The 20,633-nt window shown below is 42.2% G+C and overlaps 1 protein-coding gene across 4 annotated transcripts in view; it reads left to right on the plus strand.

Annotated features, from left to right (window-relative positions):
• rgs12a (regulator of G protein signaling 12a) overlaps window positions 1–20,633 on the plus strand; it is a 37,261-nt gene that overhangs the window by 14,258 nt on the left and 2,370 nt on the right. For 2 of the 4 annotated variants that reach the window (XM_056369529.1, XM_056369531.1), the window contains 14 exons: window positions 6,619–6,640; window positions 8,543–8,712; window positions 9,500–9,592; window positions 10,032–10,175; window positions 10,793–10,975; window positions 11,087–11,237; window positions 12,052–12,149; window positions 12,380–12,571; window positions 12,859–12,932; window positions 13,048–13,174; window positions 13,652–13,748; window positions 14,012–14,070; window positions 14,551–14,662; window positions 14,895–15,458. In XM_056369529.1, the coding sequence (XP_056225504.1) occupies window positions 6,619–6,640; window positions 8,543–8,712; window positions 9,500–9,592; window positions 10,032–10,175; window positions 10,793–10,975; window positions 11,087–11,237; window positions 12,052–12,149; window positions 12,380–12,571; window positions 12,859–12,932; window positions 13,048–13,174; window positions 13,652–13,748; window positions 14,012–14,070; window positions 14,551–14,662; window positions 14,895–15,458 (2,086 nt within the window). The other 2 variants (XM_056369532.1, XM_056369530.1) reach the window with 2 other exon arrangements.

The following is a 20,633-nucleotide window of genomic DNA, read 5'->3' on the forward strand; positions in this document are numbered from 1 at the left end:
CGCTCTTATGACAAACATTAGATTTATCACTGGAATACAACAATAAGTTACATATTAGCATGTTCTATATTTACTAAGTGCAAATCATGAAAATATGTTGTGTCTGTTTCACAGCCTGAGATATATGGACATAATACAGATACCAAACCTAAGGGGATGCTAATTGTGTTCATGTTGTTTACCATTCCTGATCTGTTAGCATCACATAGGCATGCTGACCTCATCAGATCTTTGCTAATGTGATAGAGTGTCTGGCAGATTTGTAGTGACAAACAAGATTTCCCATAGTTAAAACACTAGATTCAGCTTCTTAAACTCCAAAAATCAAACACAAGGTTGTCTGTTGTCTGTCTACACTATCTTCTCTTAGATATTGTCAGAGGAGTTTCATAATTTGCTAAATCAGTCCGACTCCCTCTCTCCCCCACACTCTTTGCTTGGTTGGGAAATAAATGTCTCTTCCATCTTATCAGACACCGCACCCTCTCCCTCCCTCCCTCAAAAGGAAGTTGCCTCCATGCAAGGCTCTTTCTTGATGTTATTTTCAGGGAATAGTTTGTCGTCTGCAGCAGATAGCAGGTCTAGATTATTTTCCGTCTTCGGTCAAGATTGCCTGGTGGAGAACTTGACATGCAATTAGTTAGGTCTTGTGACAAGCAGCGCTTATTGTCACTGTACAGTCTGTCTAGAAATGTTTCACAAATTTATTAAATCAAGTGGAGGCTCAGAGCTCATGTGAAGCTTTTTACTTTGTGGCAACAGACTCAATTTCTTCACCAAGTAGCAGAAAAATGCCTTTCCTCGAGGCATTTTGTTTGAAAAGTTCCAACATGCTTTGCTCTTGTTATGTGCTTATAGAAGTTTCACCTGGATGAACTGAACACTCTGCCTCAGGGGTGTCAAAGGGCAAAAGGAGACCTGAAGGGCTGAACTTATACTGCTCTGTATCCTGTGATTTTCTGATCACAGTTATGGATGACTCAGCTCAGCACCATGAATAACTTCTAATTACTGCATGGCTGATTTTATCTGCACATGAAAGCGTACACATTCTTTCAGTGGTGCAATTCTGCATTACAGCATGAAGTACACGCTATGTAATTATCTGCGTAGTACAGTGTTTTACATGAATACCATTTTGTACTAACAGGAAATGATATAACATATGTGCTGATGAAAATCAAACTGTGACTTTGGAAAGCTACTGCCAATTCAAATTTGGAGAGAGAAAACAAGATTCTTAAGAGATGTAATACTTTGTTTAATATTTCTGAGATGTTCCTGGAGCTGGATCAATGCTGTCCGCAATTAGTTTTAATTTTCCCAGCTGTGAGTAGCTCATCTATTTATTTTGTGCTTTGCACTGTCGGATAATAATGTTCAAAAGCACATTCAGAAATGAAGTAAATTGATTACTTGCAGATAATTTTGTCTGTTTTTCTGTATATGTGTGTGTGTGTGTGTGTGTGTGTGTGTGTGTGTGTGTGTGTGTACGCAAAATTCAGTTTAAAGTAGATTTAGAATGTAAAATGAAACTGGAACTAGTAATCACACATCCTGGGTGAAGTGCTTTTAACGTGAATGCTAAATTTCGACTGTTTATTTGGAGATCGAAATGCCTCAGTAATATAATAATGGCTGTGAAGTGTTTTGGCATCTGATAAGCCTTCAAACTCATGGATCTGGTCCTAAAAGTGGACCCCTGGATCATATTTCATTGCCTCGCCAGTATCTACAGCAACACGCCCCCACCAACTCAGCCTTTTGAATTTTTTTTTTTTACCCAGAGTTATCAGTCTGAACATCCATTAAGAGACCTTGAACCCCTTGTTCTAATGGTGGAATTGGGGAGGCTGTGTCCAACTTTCCAAAATCCACAATTTGACAATGACACTCACTTCATACAGTGATTGGCCAGGTGTGTGGAGGTGTGAAGATAAGCAGGGTTTGAGTGTTTCTCTGAACCTCTTGTTTTCCATTTTTTTCAAAAACAGCTATTGTACTTGTGACTTTCTGTGTGTACAATCAAGTGCAACATATGAAAGCCTTTTAGGACAGACTGTCCAAATGTGGGCACTGTTATTTATCCACATTAGAGTCCACATACATTTCAGTGCCAATAGACACACTGTACAACTTAGTGTATTTGAAGAACACTGGGACATTTTCTCTCAGTCTGTCCTCGCGTGTGCTTTCTCTTTCTTGTTTACATACATGAACAAACACCTCTCCTGAGGGAATTAAGATGTCATCTGTGATTACCCCCCTCCAAACCAGCAACACAGACATGCACATATGACAAACATCCAATTTCCAAAGTGATAGACCATGTAAAAATCTAATTAAACAGGAGAAATCTACCATGAAAAGCAGGCTGTTAATAAACACTGTATCTCATTCATTATTCACGGCAAAATTAAGTCCAAAGAATGCTAGCTCATTTGCCACGGGAAAACCTCAAAGAATGAACCACCCATGCTTTAAGAATAATAGTTGGTCTCCAAAAACAGTTGGCATGTTGATTGTAGAGATTTGCCAGATATGTGGAGGCACAGTACTGCAGCGGAGACAAGGAGTGATGCCAGAATAAAAAACAATTTTCTTTTTCTGGTACATGAGCTAAATTGCAAGCAGAAAACACCAATTGACACGATTACTGTTTGGGGTGTAAGAATGGTGCTCTGTGACAGCGGATAATGAAGCTCAAGAGTTCAGCTCGTGGGCTACCAAACTTTTATTTTGATTGAACAAAATTCATCTGGTTTCAATTTTAACTGACTGAGTATTTTTTCTCTCTTTCAAGTAAAGAGAGAGTGCCCCGACTGGAAACAAAAGAGGGGGGAAGGCCAGTGTGGTTTTGACATAGTGAGTGTGTGTTTTTGTGAGGGGAATAAATGGAGGGGGGGTTGATTCATCTGATTCCTTCATGCCACTGTGGCACAGGCTGTATGTATTCTCGGTTGGGTTGCCATGGCAACAGCTGCAGAGTAAGGAAATCTTTCTTTCCTCCTTCGCACCCCCCTCCTCCTCCTCCTTCTCCTCCTCTTTCTTCCTTTCTGTCCAGTGCCTTGTCAAATTTCTGCTTCTTTCTCCCTCCCTCTCTTTCCCTCTCTCCGACTTGTACAGACATGGTTTGCAGAGTTTTGGGTGGGGAATGTTCAGGTATGCATTTGCACACACACACACACACATACTCTGTCTGTGTGCTGCTGGTGTAGCTACTAGGGAACAATGAGTCTCAAAAAGAGACTTTCCTTCAAGAGGACCTGGAACTTCGGCACTGTAAGTAAACTGTGGTTTGCCGACCGAGCCTCCTCTTCCTCTGTATGAAACCGGGAGACTCTTTTTGTTCAGTCAGCTGTTTTTCTCATTAATCTCCCTCTTTGTCGCTCGTCTCTCTCCCACTCAGAACAGCTGTTTGAAGCGGCGGGGACTCCTGGTTGTTTGTTTGCGGGGTGCTAGAATCAGCCTTGACTTGTGTAAAACTTTTTGAAGGCGCTTTTTTTTTTTTTTTTAATCTGAATGTGGCAAAGTGTTGAACAGGGCACATCTCAACCTAGTTTTTGAAGGCAGGAACATGCCCAAACAAGCTGAAAAGATAAAAGAACTCACTTTTAAGACATCAGAAATTCACTCTGTGTTAATGAGTCACATTAACATTTGTGTGAATGGAGTTTATCTTTCAACTAATTTAACAGTGATGATAGTGTGGTCTAGTCATGATGTCCCACTCCATATCATACACATAAATCTGTCGGTGTGATCATCTATGTTCCTTCAGCATGTGGTGTCTCGAGATGCCAGACTGTATGTCGTGGGGGCTGTACCACAGTAAAGCTAGAGGAGCGTTTTCCAATTAGAAAGCCAAATCAAGCTCTCCTCTGAGCCAGGGTACCCACTGTGGCTTGAATTCTGATTTTGTCCATTTGGTTGATAACAACATAATGTGGACATCTTTCAGAGGCATTCCCACTGGGAAATGGGATATTTGCAATTTAGCCTTACATGAAAGAGATCAAAGAGGGCCTGTTGTACTGCAGAGCCACCCACAGTGGACCAGCTTGTCACCAGCGGTGTCAACAGAGGAAAGGCGTGTATGGACAAGAGGTGATCATGTGCCTGGGTCATCACTTCGGCCTCATTGTAGGAGACTTGTGGGCGAGGAAGCAATAACGAGTTGAAAAACACACAGTGGTGTGTGTGGTCTAACCCCTGCGGCCTCATACATGCAAACACACACACACACACACTACCTGTATGTTTGCCAGCCCTGCCTGGTCAACCTTTACAAGTATGATGTGTGATGATGTCATTGTATTTGAGTGAAGTGCTTAAACAATTAGTCAATCAAATGATTCGTTGATCCTCAGATTATTAACCAACAATAATTTATCATTTAGGTCATCTGTCAGGCTAAACAGTCAAGTATTTGTTGTTTCTAGGCTGGTTTTCTCTGTTTTACGTCATTGTAAACTGAATATCTTTGTAAACTCAAATCCAACCGCATCTTTGGGGTTTGCACTGTTAGTTGGATAAAATCAGTTAATTGAACATGTTGTCATGGACTGGGTGTTTTTCTTCACAGTTTCCAAACCATTAAAATAATTGTTAGTTTCCCCTTTTGAGAAATGCGAGTAGAATCTAATAAATTATGTGACGCACTTGCTCAGATCAGTTTCAGGGTTTTGCAATATTTCAATCATTCATTTAGAGGCTTAGGCATGCTTACTCAACTTATGACATATTTGTCATTGACATAATTATCCTCTGACACAAGTGTGTATGATTTAAAGTAACTCTCCCACTCTTACTGTGCGGAAGTTCAAGTCTTACAAAAAGAAGATATCTATCATATTTGTCATCTAAAAGGTGAAATTAAGTAGTATTGGCTCCTGAAGCATTGACAACAGTGAGTACAACAATTCATAATAATCAAAGTGTCAGTCTGGAGACCTTTTTGTTTGATCAAAGTTTATGTCACAGTGTGGGATGTCTGTCTTGTACTTTAAAATGAACCACAGTCGCAACACTCTATGTATTTAAGGTTAGAGCTTTAGCTGTTTTTAGATTCAAGGGGGCAGACAGATGGAGTGGGTGTTCTCTCTTTTCTCTCTCCTCTGTTTCGGCTTCATGTTGGTCTTCATCCTTACCCACCCATGATTACTGTACACATGCTGGCCACCACAGAAGGGGTGGCTTTTGGGTGTTGACTATATGGGGTTGGACTCAGCAGCAGCAGAGTTGTAAAGAGGCTATGACGGACAATTAGTGGTTTAGAGGTCTGTGTCTGATAGAGCTTTTGCATGTGGCTGCTCCCAAAATGGAACAACGCGTCACGTCAGTGCTCATGACAACGACTAAATCCCCTGCCTTCAGATGGCCAGTTGAATATGCTGGCCCAGTATATGTCTGGACTTGTTCTAAGGCTGATGGATCAAGCCGAAAACTACTAATTAAATCAAAACTCACAGCCTATTAGAAATTATACGATTTATAAAGTCAGACTGGAGAAAGAAACCTCATTTAATGTTTCACTTTTAAAACCAGCCCCATCAGCATCCATCATTTTTGTTATGTTTCTATGATATTGCATCTCTACAATCCAGTATTATGCAATTTCACTGAGGCACAAACTGTGTACTGCTCACACCAAAGCTCAAGCCTGGCAATAAGAGCCTTGTTTAGACGTATTATCAGCCTTGAATATTCACACTTTGAAGTGGCAGCTCAGAAAACACTCTTCTGGAAATAGTCTCCCCTTTTCAGATGAATCCTCCAACGCACCAATTTTTCAAGTGTTCTTGGACCAAGCCCGAAGATGTGCCTCTCATATCCTCCCCTGCATTTAAATTTATTTATGACGACAGCTTCACAGCTCAGGAATTAAACCTCTCTTTATTAGCCTAACTAAAATTATGCTAACAGGTTTTAGAGAAGTCCAATGCTGAGGCAGTGATTACTAATTTGAGAATTGCAAGCAAATATTTGTTGAGCCACGATGAGATCAGACATGGGTGGTGCTTTATTGAGAGTATTTCTTGGTTATAATTACACCCAGCTATGGAAAGTTGTCTCTGTGAAATTTTCATGCCCACTAGAGGTGATTGTACTGTTTGCCCTTTATTCAGGAACCTCTACACAGACATAAACCACTCATTCCCTGAATTAGCAAGTGAAAAGAGGACCATTACAGCCAGTGATGGCCTCTCAAGTAGCTCTGCCTTGATGAGCTCTGATCTTTGTGACAACAGTTAGCAGGAATGCACACATTCGGGGCTGTGTGTGTGTGTGTGTGTGTGTGTGTGTGTGTGTGTGTGTGTGTGTGTGTGTGTGTGTGTGTGTGTGTGTGTGTGGATAATATAAAATGAGGGGTGGGTCCTGGTGTGGAGGTGTGAACAGCTGTGTTTGGTAGCGGCCAGGGGTCCGCCCACTTACAAATTAACGTGTCCCAGTAGAGCACACACACTCTCAAGTACAAACCACAAAGACACACACCTCAGAGCTACCGGTTGGATGCCTGGAGAGACACTGCTATCAGCACAGTATTCAGTCTCTTGTCTCAGCACAGGAGGTCATGAGAGCAGCCTCTCACTCATGTCTCTCTTTGTTCTCTTTCAGTCTGTGGCTTCTTCAGATGGCGGTGAGTACCATTCCTTTACTACTACCTTTAAAACACTATTCTTTACAAAACAATATAACACCTAAACACCAACCTTTGATATTTAAAGCTATGTTATGAACTGTTTCTGATGTTAAAAACTGAAGTAAATAGAAGGTTTTACATTTTAAAACTTTTTCTTAATCATCCCATTTTTACTAACATAGTGAGACCTTTTCATCTTGTCTAGCTTGCAGCGCTGTGTCCATTTATTTGTGTCTGCATTTTTAATTCTCATTTTCTACCCTCAACACAGAGCTTTATGTTGTTCAATAAAGTGGTCTCATAAAAAAGACTTTTGGTGGGGACGGTGTATTCACTGTAGGCAGCATGCCTCATTAACAAAGGATGTTTGTTGAGTGTGTTTTGGGTCACAGTCGGTGCTAGCGTGCATGCTGTCTGGGCCTCCCTTTCATAGCAGTTTTAATAACATTTGCTAACAGGCTGACCAAGGCTGCGGTGAGGAGTGCAGCTCCGCTCCTTTCACTGTGGATGTGGATCAGACATGCAGGGCTGTTTGCTTTCTAAAGCCATCTCATTAACTGAGCTGCACACAATGTGGTAAACATGGATCCCAAAGCCTCAGTCCTGATGCATTAAACCAAGTCCAAACAAATGGCTTGTCAGCAAACTGTACACAGAGACTCCAAGTGACACAGGGAAAGCGGTCATTTGCCCTTATTGTTGAAAAGAAAATTCACTTTTCTTCAAATTGCCATACTTAACTTTAAAGCCTGTGCAATTTTAATGGCACATCCACTGATTCAATAGAGCTAAATGCTAAGACAGAATGATGAACTAAATTTTCAAAGGTCATGTCGAGGCCACATTAGTCATAATCTCAAAGACCTCACTGTGAGGCTGTCAGTGATGTCATGTACTATTTACACTGCCTTTATTTCACAACTACACCTGTTTGTAAATCCACCCTACTCCTTTTGCAGGCGTTTTGGAAAGATGAAGATATGCAGTACTGAACCTTACTTGACAGAACTAACATTTCTGTTCTTAACAGCAAAGATAAAGTCTGTTAATAGCAGTTGCCCATGCCAACCAGTTAAATATCCACAGAATAACAACAGCTTCTGTGTATCCGTAACCAATCCAACTGTGATCCTTTTGTTTTTTGTTTTTATTTTGCGCTCCTTGATTGGTCGGCACACAGCTCTAAAGTGGCCATCTGCTGTCATGATTGCAGGTACTGTGCAGGCTGAGGCCCCCACTTTAGTTGACCACGAGTTCCTGGATCCTCACCCACTCCCTCCTTTTCTCCCTTTAATCAGCTGTGTCTCCCTTTGTTCCAAAGGGTATAGTAGTGAGCCATTAGCTTTCCCTCAACTCCCTTAGTCCAATCCATTTTCTATATCTGTTCAAGACTTGGATGCTGCTGACACATTATGTGCCTGTTCCTTTATTCACAATTTCCTTAAGCTAAGTTGAGTTTTAGGTTGTAGCTGAGCTATTAACTTTAGCACTACAACCAGAATCTGATTTTGTTCCCACAAAAAATTGTCCTCTTTATTGTTTTGCTTGCTGCATCACGTTTATTTACCAAAAATCATGGACATGCATAGTTTTGTGTGGGCCTTTTGAAGATGTGTATTAATAGAGGATATGTTTTTTTAATTGTGTCTTTGATGAGTTCTAGGAAAACATATTAGAGCTCAGTTACAGCAGTGCTGCAGATTGCCTTCTCAATAATTAACATATAAACAACTTTAATGAATGTACATGGGTCAAGAAGAAGGAAAATACAAAAATCCACAGGAATATTAAAAGGCACAAGAGGGCAACCTGAACGATAGCTTTAATATTCCCTCCGGCTGAAATTACTCTTTAACATTAAACCCTTTTAACCTTTGCCTTGCTCTCCCCGTCTTGCAGACTACAGTGGACTCCCGTTGCAGGGATGCTGCAGCCACAGCAGTCTGAACAGTAATGGCAGTCTTCCAGGAGCAGGCAGCCATCGAGGAGTTCCAGAGCAGCGTGTGGCCAGCTGGGCTGCGTGCTTTGAACGTCTCCTCCAGGATCCAGAGGGAGTGCGCTACTTCTCGGTAAGATGGGAAAAAGTTTCTAAAGTTGACTGAATCCCTTCTCTCCAAAAGTGTTGTCAAAAAACAGCTGACATGAAAAGCAGAGCAGTACAGTTGTATGTTGTTTGGATTTTATCGATTCTGCTCATTGACTCTGGTTTTTACTGAACCCTTGTTTTGGTAAAAAAAAAACTAAAATATGTTGGTAGCAAAACCAACTTTATGAAGAAAACTATTCTCTGCAGTTTTACATTTGCTTTTATTTGTGCCTGGTGCTTCTGCATTAGCTGGTGGTTTCCCATTTTGACTTAAATTAGGGGCTGCATTCTCAAACATATTCATATAAATGTTAGACCACTTTCCCTCGTGCATTAAATTATTGTCACAGTCATTTTTCACATCTCACATTGTGAATCTTTGATAAACTTTTGTGTGTTGTATTTGGAAAAGCTTCAAGCTCAGAAGCAATTCTCAATACCCAGCTTAGTGTGTACAGGCATTTATGTTACCATACCGCCCACATAAAAGATGTGTGTTTGAATTTAGCCCACAACACCTTCAGAACGCTCAACCTTAAGTTCTGGCGTCCCAGAACCACCTCGCTCCTCAGCTTCCCTCAGCACCGATCAGAGCTGCACTCGCCTACACCATCCTGCGCCTACACTTACACCAATCTTGTTCACAACATAACACCCAATAATTTCTGGCCTCACTACTGGTCTCAACAACAGCAAGAACACAGGGAAGATGAGAAAGTGATGACCAGCTTGAGATCATATAGAAACTTTTGGACTGTATGTTTCCACAGGAATTTCTCAAGAAAGAATTCAGTGAGGAGAATATCTTGTTCTGGCAGGCCTGTGAATACTTCAGTCATGTCCCTGCAACTGATAAAAAGCAGGTAAGTCCACAGTATGCAGCTACATGTGCAGTTAGGAGTTTGTGCTTAGTATACTGTGGTCCAGTGTGAACTGGTAGATCCTGGCATGGTTAAAAACTTACTCAGAACAGCAGTGTCTTCCAACTTAAAACATAATAAATGAAACAATGAAGATGACCCCTCGTCACAGGTTTAAAATGAGTCAGTTGTGTTAAAAGAAATATTTTTTTGACTTTCTTTCAGCCTCTTAATCAACTCTCATCCCTCATATTCATCTTGTGACCCCATTTGTGGGCCCTGACCCTCAGATTTGAAACCACTGCTTCATAGCACAGAGCCAATCCACGTCTTGATGCCCAATTCATTGTGTGAAAAACATGATTAGATAAGAAGACATGTAGCAACATAACTTTCTGCAGTTGTGTTTGTAATTCTGCATCACCAAACCTCTTTCATGCAGCTGTCCCAGAGAGCAGGAGAGATCTACAACAGCTTCCTGTCCAGCAAGGCCACCATGCCGGTCAATATTGACAGCCAAGCCCAACTGGCTGATGACGTCCTCACCTCCCCACGGCCCGACATGTTCAAGACACAGCAGCTACAGGTACAAACAGACAGCAGTGGAGTTCTTCTATTAAGATAGCACAATCTGTTGGTTGATAAATAATGTAGTGCTGAAGATCAAGACATTTTTCTAGACAGTATTATTAGGTGGCATTCTGTGTGTGCAGTAGGGGGCTTGTTCTCATCTAGCCTTTAGTCACTTTGCACAAGCATATTGGATTTTTTGGTGGCCATCTGGATTTGTTTACGAAAGGGCTCTGAGGCTTTACCAAAGAGATAAACACAAACTGGCATACACCCACAGAGAATCTAGGGCATACTGTACACACAGACACATAGACAGACACATGCAGTTAAAGATCTGTATATTTTCAACTTGCACATGAGCATGATAAAATGTTAACTGTTAAGACACCTGTCATAACATCAGCTGTAACCATATGTTAACACTAGTAGTTTTGTCTCTCGTCTCTGTTTCTGTCTGTTTAATTTTCTCCTCCTCACTCCCTAATTTTTTTACCCATCCTGCCTTTTTGTGCATCTCACGTCGTCCTCTCATTTTCTTTTTCTCACTTTCACTAAACCTCTTTCCTTATGTCTCATCACCCCTGTATTTCATTCACTAACAATCACCTCCATCTTTCTCCACATCTCCAGATCTTCAACCTGATGAAGTTTGACAGCTATTCTCGATTCCTCAAGTCCTCCCTTTACCAGGAGTGTATGCGTGCTGAAGTGGATGGTCAGCCGTTGCCGGACCCCTACCAGATCCCTTGTAGTCCTGCGCCATCCAAACACAGTGCCAGCTCTGACCGCTCCACCCTTTCCACACCAAAAAAGGTGCCACTAGAGATTTAGACTGTTTTAAAGGGACAAGTGATGGAAATATATGGGTGATCATCAGGTCAGTTTGACAGGTTAAGTACATATTGCTTTTCTTCCATCCCACAGGAGGCCAGAAAACAGAGGTCAGGGAGGTCGCCAAATGAAGACAGCAGAGATGAAAGTGCTGATAAGAAACGTGGTATCTTCTTCTCATGGTCCCGCAACAGGAGCTTTGGAAAAGGACCAAAAAAGAAGGAAATTGGAGATATTAACCTCGGTGAGAAATTAATTAAAAAGACTATTGCCTTTTTCGTTACAAAGATCCCCACTGCTTTTGCAACACACAAACCTCCAAAGTTCTGAAGTGTCCTTGAACAAGACACCAAATCGCTGCCAGCTCCAGGGTTGCCATGAGCTACACGCAGAGGAGGCATGTAGAAACACAGCTGCCCTGCAGTGATCAAAGTGTTCCCACTGGTGCACTGACAAAAACATACTTGTTGCAACTCTGGCATTTTAACACAGTTGAGACAGTGTTATTCACAAAGAGCTGGCATTCAAAGCTGGCAAATATAAACGTGGTGATTTTTAATCAACTAAAATGTCATTTTTGGATTTTTTTTACTTTTAAGATTTGTAAAATACATTATTTAAGATACTTTTTCATTTCATGTCAGTAAATAAAGTCTGAAAGCGCAAGTAATCATACAGGTATATAATTATAATATTGTAGATAACACAATTTTCGGTCAAAAATTCAGCAGAGAAATTGTCTTAAACGTGAGATTCCTTTCTTGCTAAATATAAGCTAATATGCATGTCACACTGATTCTTTAACATAAACATGTCTATTTGAATGTAGCTGCACTTCAATTTAATGAAACATCCACTGTTTACTCACATATCTTGTTTGATGACATACTCCATCTTGCCTGCCAAGATTTTGTGGTGGCAAGAAATCAGAAATCAAAAACAGCGATATTAGTCATACTATAGCTTAACACTGTTTTGGTGTCAAATACTGTGAGTGCCATGTAATGTCAGTAGGTTGCTAGTATTTCTTATCATCAACTCCATGCTGTTTTGAGCAGACTACTGGGGCAGTAATGGGCGGAGGGAGTCCCAGGGCTCCTTGTCGTCCGGTACCAGCCTGGAGATGGCGACTTCCTGCTCTGCCGGCAAGATTGAGGTAAGATTCCTCTGGACAGATTACCATGGCAACACAGAGCCCAGTGTCTGGTGAACACATCATTATAGGTCAAAGTTGTTGTTTAGTTTTTTTTTTAGATGGAATAAATCAGAGGGTAAAGAAAAACTGTAGCTACAAGTACAACTCAATCTGTGTAACACTTAAAGTCCCTTCCCTTTTTTACTAAATTCACCCTTTGAATCTTTTCTTTTTTAATCTTCTGTCCATAGTCTGATAATCGCCACTCAGTCGGAGTCTGGGAACGCTCCCCTAAACATTGCAACGTGATTTTGCCCAACGGTTCGTGCTCCTCTATCACGCTCCGGCCCGGAGCCTCCATCAGGGACGTCCTCCAAGATCTCTGTCTCAACATTAGTGTCAACATCGCGGCCGTCGACCTCTTCCTGGTGGGAGGAGAGAAGGTGAGGGAGCCAGACGTTGCCAACAAATTACTGGCAAATGAAAACAACATCTGCTGCTAATAGATCAGGAAGCAGAGCACCTCTGCAAGCACCTCTCGAGTGAATTGACTCAGCTCTCTGTTCATTACAAATCAAACTTTGATAATACTGTGTGACTACACTTACCATTTAAACATGCTTTATTTTATAAGTAGTCATTGTGAGATGTCATACTATGAAGTTTTCTGGGTTTGTTACTGGGATTGATGTGTTGCCAATGTGTAACTTTCATGCTTTTTTTCTCATAGCCTTTGGTGTTGGACCAAGACTGCATGACCCTCAGCTCACGAGACCTGAGAATGGAGAAGCGGACCTTGTTCAGGTATGAACGTTTAATCAAACTTTGACTGGCTCTGTCAATTTCATCTCCAAATTCCACATTTTCTGTCTGTTTTTAATGCCTTGATATTTACTTTTGTTTTTTTATCTGCTCTTAGATTGGACCTGGTGCCCATTAACCGCTCTGTGGGCCTGAAAGCCAAACCTACCAAACCGGTCACTGAGGTCCTACGTCCCGTGGTGGCCAAATATGGCCTCCACCTCAGCGATCTTGTGGCCAAAATAGTAAGTCATCCCCGGTGGCTACAATGCCTTAATGTGTTTGAAGCCCCTGTGTGTCCAGAGAGCAGCCTGTGCAGTGTGTGACAGTGCCACAGGGTGGAGTATCATGGTTAGGGGAGGGAAGCGACCGCATCCTTTTCCATCTCTACACGGTGGTTAGCACTCTGACTCAGCCCAGCCTCTGAAGATGGAGCACCAGGGATATAATTAAGAATGACGACATTCCTCAAACATGCCGACTCTTTTACTCCTCCCCTAAACCCCTGCCAGATTACTTATTTTAGTCCTGCGGGTTTCCAGGCTTTATAACTGTATTATACAGTAGACCAGAGCTCAAAGACGGTTTATAAATTAAGCGAATGCTCGTGCACTCAGATCACAACCATATGCTAAGATGTATTAAACAGCAACACATGTAGACTTTTGCAAAACAGGTGAAGGTACTAACATGTTCACCATCAAATTGTTTTTCTGTTTCAGAGCGGAGAAACTGAGCCTTTGGATCTGGGTGCTCCCATATCCAGTTTGGACGGCCTGCGAGTTGTGTTGGATCGAGCAGACCCGGCTTCAGGGAAAGGTGAGACTATCTACACATCGTAAACTTATATTTAATACCAAATATTAAAAACTGACAAAAAATAAGAACATACCAATGTTAAACTGCCAAATGTAAATCATGTCCACCTCACTTATTTCATTGATTAATAGATTCAAGTTCTGCAGAACATGTCTCTTATGTCTTAAGTGTCCTCTCCTTCCTTTTATCTCACCCTCATCTGTTTCTCATTCTGATGAATTCATGTGTGTCTCTCTCTCTCTCTGTTCCTCTATCTCACATAGACAAATCCAAGTCTTCCTCCCTAAAGAACCACCCTCCTTCTAGGAGTTTTTCTGCTACAGTAAGTACTCACAACATCTTCACTCTCATTTAACATTGTGCTAAAAAGTTCAGATGTGGTGTTTTGTCCTTTTCTATTGCTGTGCTGCTTCTGCATCATTCACATTCATTTAATAGCAGCCCACACAAATCTTTATTAACATGTAGCCAATCCTAAGCCAACAGTTGGTGTTTATTTCCGTTTTTTTTGGTATTCTTTGCCCTAACACTGCCTGTGGCTGACTCACTCACTCATGTTTTCCATGCTCGCGTTACTGCAACATATGTAGGCAGATCATACTTGGTGTAGATACTGGCAAGGTCAGTAAAGACACAGAGGCAACAGATGGTCCAGTCTCATCTTTACATGATGGTCTCAGTAAATCTGGACACTCTGCTCAGTAGGTTGCTTGGTAGCTCATGCTTAGCCTCCCCCTTCAACTTCCACCCTCCCCATCCCTCCATCCCCTAACAGAGTGCATTGTTATTGTTGCATCTGCAGGGAGATGAGAGGTCAACACCAAAGGACTTTTCTGTGAGAGCAAGTGGACCAGACTCAGCACTCCCAGGGGAAAAGAGAAAACAGAAAAAGATTAATATAGATGAAGCTGAAGGTAAATCCCCCTTTTCCTTCTTTCTCTCTCTCCTTGTTTTTTTTACTTGTGGTGGATTTCTTAGCTTTGCTTTGCCTCAGGACTAACTGGTATCTGGCAGCTCTAGAGTGTTATTTTCTCTGTCAGGTGTGAGGGTGCTACGCTGCATGTTAAACCAAACTAATCCTTTTCTGTCAGGTGCTCAGCTACTTGGAAAGTTTTAGTGAGAGAACTTGTTTGATGTGTTTTACAGAATTCTTTGAGCTGCTGAGTCGGGCACAAAGCACCCGAGCCAACGACCAGCGCGGACTCCTGAGTAAAGAAGACCTGGTGCTTCCTGACTTCCTGCGTCTGACCCCACCCACCTCCTCCTGCTCCGTCTCCTCTGACTTGGCCTGCTCCACTCCTGACTCCCTAAAACAGAGCCGAGAGAACGGCGTCTCCTCGCGGGGGCTTCTCACCTCAAGCCTTCGTTCGGAAAGCCTGGACTCCTCACTTAGCTCCAGTGCTAATGGACACTCCGGAAACAGGCGGTGCCTACTGCCCCCTCCCCGCCACCCGACTTTCGGCACCCACCTGTCCCCTATATCCCGGCCCTCAGACACCCGGCCGACCCTCCGCACCGTGGAGGAGGGCGCCCACAGTGACCTGACACTTGTGGGTGAGGGTGACATCAACAGCCCAAACAGCACATTGTTGCCTCCGTCACCGTCCCCCATGCCGTCCTTCGATAGCAGCCTGCCTGAAGCCAACTTCACTCCACCACCACCCTGCTCCCAGTCTCAAGACGCAGGTGGAGAGGGAAAGTCGAGTTCAGGTATTTCTACAGTGTAATAAACCAGTACTCGGTGTGTTTGCGTGTGTGTCGTATGTGCATGTGTGCTCTCTCTCCGATGGTCTAAACCCAAACCTCCTTCATGATAAAACTCCCTCTACACTGACTCTGATGCACTTTAATGACAAATTGATATTGACTCTCTCTCAGTTTGCCAATCATTTCAATTGATTTGTTTTATTAAACATAGCAAAGCATGTGTGTGATTGATCTTAATTACACCCAGTCATCGTGTAAATAGTGATGTGTATATTTTGTTCAGTGAGTAACGTTTACTTGGATGTCACTTCCCACGCTACAAATTGTTGGGCTCTCCATCTGACTGGAATGAGTTCATTCCATTTAAATATCTAGAATTTATTTTGTAGGTTTGGGTGCATGAGATTGCTGATGTAACTGATTGCAGAGCTTATAAATATTAATAATATATGCATAATGCATACAGATTAATGATCAATATTTGACAGTACTGTAGTCAGTCAATGTTGTACTGAGGATTATGATTCAGAGCAACTGAACAATTGAAAGTCATGACATGAGCAGCTGTGTCTCCTGGCATTATGGCTTCATCATGTACAATTAGAAAACATCGTAGCAAAACAAATGCTGTGTTCCTCTCCATCCCACCACCTCTAGTTAAGAGCAATTCAACAATGTCAGTGTCAAAAAGGGTTTTTCATTTCTTACGCAACTCTCTACAACCGGTGAGTCATTAAATGGTGTCAGCTCCTGCTCTAGCAATTTGAGCAATGGTGAAAATAATTAGTCATTGAAGGACAAGTGCTTCTTAGCACCGGTGACATTGTTGAATTGCCTGTCATTCTTTATCTGGGTCATTCACTCCCTCTCTAGATGCCTGTTGTAGATAATCACTGCCAATAAACTCTGTACCTGTGATTGAGTAGATCTAATAAATGTTAGAATTGGAAATCACTCTCGTCTGTCTTTTTACACGTTTGTAAGCTCAGTTCCTCTCCTCCTCCTCCTCTTCCTCCTCTACCACCACCTCTCCGCCTCCGCATGCCTTCTCTCGTTCTCCTTTAGCTCGGTTTTATTTTGTCTTGTAGCTTCCTGCTCTCATCAGCTCCCACTCCTTTGTGTACTTTTCTGTGTGCACTAGTTTAAGGGTACCTCTGCTTGCTGTGTGTTTTCTGCTCAGATTGTTCATTGTGGCGTGTTTGTGTGGTCTTGTTAAACGTTGCTTGGTCTACCTGCTTGGTGATTCGTTTGTGTTTTTTTATGGGGTCACAGCTCTGTTGTGTGTAGCTTTAGCGTGGCATTGTGGATCTCTTGAGTCTATCTCCTGTTAAACTTGTGTTTTCAAAGCTTGCTGACGTGTTAGTTCATTCTGTATGGAGTGCAAGAAAATTATCGTCTTCTGCAGATGGATTTCATTTTCTCTTTCCCGTCTTGACATGTAATTTTTCCCACTTCTCGACTGTGTGTTTCTGAGATTTTAAGATTCACAATCATGTGGTGAACTGATTTGTGATGGTGTTGGTTTCTTGTACAGTAGATATGACATTGTCAGAAACTCTCTCTGCACGAGTGTGTAAGTATGTGTGTATATGTGTTTTATGTGTGTGTGTGTGTGTGTGTTCAGATATCCAATTAGAGACAACATGTTTTGATTCTGGCTTTAAAGAAAATCCCAGGAAGCCTCTTTTGAAACACTGTGAACTCTACAAAAAAAGAAGATAATTACGTTCAACATATTTCCCAACAACAAAGCCAAATGCTCTTATGATGAGTATCTTGCACTTCAAAGCACTTAATCAAAGGGGTTCGGACATGTTCACTCTGACTTTACTGCCTTGTGTTGATAACTTGGCTTAAATGAAAGGTGATATGTAAAACAAGATGATGAGGAAGAATCGAAGCCTTTCAGCTCCGCTACAGGCTCGCACCTCTTTTCTGACTGCTAAGCGCATGAGCCTGATTTCTTCCCACCACCGGGCGCCATGGTAACCTTATCCACGAGTTGACTGAGCTACAGATAGAAACTGTCACTACTGGTTTTCATTTATCTCCCAGCCTATTTCTCTCTGTCTCTCCAACTTGCTAAAATAGAAATGTAGCTATGATTCAGTACAGCCATATTTTTTTCACTGTTTGCCACCATGGTGTGGCTGGTCTGTGCTGGGATCTGCAAACATGGAAACGCAGCAACGCCTCCATTTGACCACTTTTGAGTGACTTCACAAAGTTGTTAAGTTTGAATTTGGGTGGAAAGTCACGCTCGCAGGAAAAAATGATGTGTTAAAGAGACAAAGTGAAAAAGAATCAAACTATCAGTCCAAACAAGGCCAGTCAAAAAAAATATGGTCCAGTAGCATTTCTCCTCCTCATCTGCTTGATTCAGTCACTGCAGACCCTCTCCAGTTTGTGTATTACTGTTAGACTGACGCCCTCTGCTGTTCCAAGGGAACAGATATAATTGCTGCTAAGGTGGATCAACATGTTCCTCAATTCAGTTTTATTCAAAACCTACAAACACAAGAACAGAAGGTATAAAGTTCTGTATAAGCAAACAGGTTAACACCAGGCTTTGTGACTGTTGCTCATATGTGGTGTTTTATGGATGAGTAAGTATAAACATTTGGATCCCAATCAATGTCTCTGAGGCACATTCCTCAGTAGTAAGAGTCTTTCTGTTCTACAGGTAGTTTACTGCGTTCACTTGGTGTATCAGGTGTTAATTAGCCCCCTGATTAGACTGTAAAAATCAAAACCAGACGGACTGTGTTCTGTATCCAGAGGACCAAAACTGCTGCTCTGTGTTGCTTCAATCATTTCTTAATCATGGCTGTAATCACTTCTCCGTCTGCCAAGCATCAGGTCTGTAGGGATTAGGACGTCCACTAGGGGGTGACATCACACAGTGTAACTCCATTCATATGAAACTGATTTGAACTCAATACATGGAGTGTTTAGTTTACTCAACAATAGAGCCGACCTCTTCATAAACAGGATTCAATTACCTTTGTATAAACAAGAAGTAAATTGTAGCAAAGATTACACTACGACTGCGTTACCTCGTCCTCTCAGCAGCCAGCTGCTGCAGTTGTAATTCAGAGTGAAAGTTTGGCTCATACAGAGAATATTAAAGGATTCCTCCCTGTAAATGGGACATCTATCTATGGCCGGGCTATCACCAAAAAATGCTCTGTAATGGCTCCATTTCAGCAGTGTGCACCTTAGGCACCATATGGCTCAATTTTCCCTCAGGCCAGTGTCACTGTCTTCCTCCTCATGTCCCTGCATCAGCTCTCAAAGCTGGCAGCCGCTGACCCCGGGCCAGCCTTATCATCCATCTGGCGGTCAGAGGAGGACTCTACACAGATCTTTGGCAGCCAGCCTCAGCGACGATTGTAGCTGGGTCTGTTCCAGTCTGGCTGGTCTGTCTCCCAGCTCCCTGCTGCTGTTGTCATGGCTGTGAACAAGACTCGCCACAGGAGACGTGGCCATGTAAAATGCATGTGTCGAGAAGTGATTTTTACACGTCACAGCGCAGTCAGCAAGCTTGGATATGGAAAACATCCATTAGAAAAGTATAGGTAAATAATGAAGGGAAAACATCTATTCTAGTGAGATGCTGGCTGGCAGAGAAGAGAAGATGTGTGATTCATAGAACTTAAAATAAAAAGACTGCACTGGGGTCATGAGAGTGTGGTTTTCCCCTATTTCCAAAATGTATAACTACATCTAGCTCAGTCATCATCATTAATGGTAAAAACTACAACATGTTTTTTATGTTTTTATACAAAAACTGCTGACATGGCGGCTCTGGTTACAAGAAGATTCTCCTCACAGCAGTAATGTCCTGTGTCGCCCTGTGACAAACTGGAAACCTGTCACGGGTGTTTCCCATGGCATGCTGGGATAGTGTTTCAACCGCCTTACCTGTTGATGCTTAACAGTAAGGGGCTTGTTGGCTTGTGACTGAAGCTGATGTGGTTGTAAATGGTACACCTTTGGGTTTTGGACCGTTGGTCAACAAAAATATGATATTTAAAGACATCACCTTTGGTTTTGGGAACTGAAGAGTGAGGACATTTTATAGACATTAATTATAAATATTTCATCAAGAATGTCTGACTGACTGACCATGAAAATAAGTTGCCATCCTGCTTTTGACCCCTTTTCTAAGGTCGCATATTTTTATGAGCTGTGAGCATCTGAAGATATATTTGTAAGCCCGAAGACATAAAACTAAACATTCTTCACAATAGCAACTTATTTTAGATGACAAGGAATTTTTCCATCCCTCCCAAATTTTGAATCACTATTATTTTAAGTACTATTTTCTTCTTAATTGATTAAACACCAGTTCATCAAATGTGTCATCTAACAGCGCTACATACCATCACCAACACATCACATCCTGCGGAAAACCCTGTGACGGAGATTTGTGTTGATACAGCACAAGTTGTGACAAGAGGTCTGAATAATTTCTGATTTTGACCCATGTTGTGACTTTGCCCATAAAAACACAACTCAGCATCATGTCGTTTAACTCCACACACAACCTTCGCAGGCGTTGAAAGCTCATTGTGTTTCCTGGCCGGGGGTTCACTTTGGTTCACCTTATACTTTGTTACAAGCCAGTCGATATGCCGAGGGGTCTGTGTAAGGTCAGCTGTTGGAGCTCACAGGCTGTGTTTACATCTGTACTGGACAGCAGTGAATCAGAGCCAGCAGAGTCTCTGTGTTGAAGTGCTGCGTTTGAGTCACTTGGGCCTCTGTGTTTAGAGTCTGTGGGGCCACAGGGTTCACATGACAAGTGGAGAGTTTATCACTCATCATAACTATAATGCCAGCATCCCGGAAACTTTGGCTTTTAGCCCCCCCCCCCCCCCCCCCCCCCCCGAGTGCACTCACATAAGCACAGGGTAATGTTAGAGCCCCCAAGTCCAACGATGTGGTTTTTAGTGGGCGGGGCTATCTGATGAGGTCATGCTGCTCTGGACAGTTTGAGATGAAGTACAGTTGGTAATGTTGAAATATACCACGTCACAAGGCAGTGAATCAATACATTTCACTCTGGTTCAATTTCATTCTGTTCTTTCCCATGAATTCCCATGAAAGTCTGAGCAGAAGCAGTTATGTCATCAAGATTGTCTTGAGCACAGCTGTCCAGATTACACAACTATACAA

This window comes from Seriola aureovittata, chromosome 23 (genome assembly GCF_021018895.1).
Source record: "Seriola aureovittata isolate HTS-2021-v1 ecotype China chromosome 23, ASM2101889v1, whole genome shotgun sequence".
NCBI lineage: Eukaryota > Metazoa > Chordata > Actinopteri > Carangiformes > Carangidae > Seriola > Seriola aureovittata.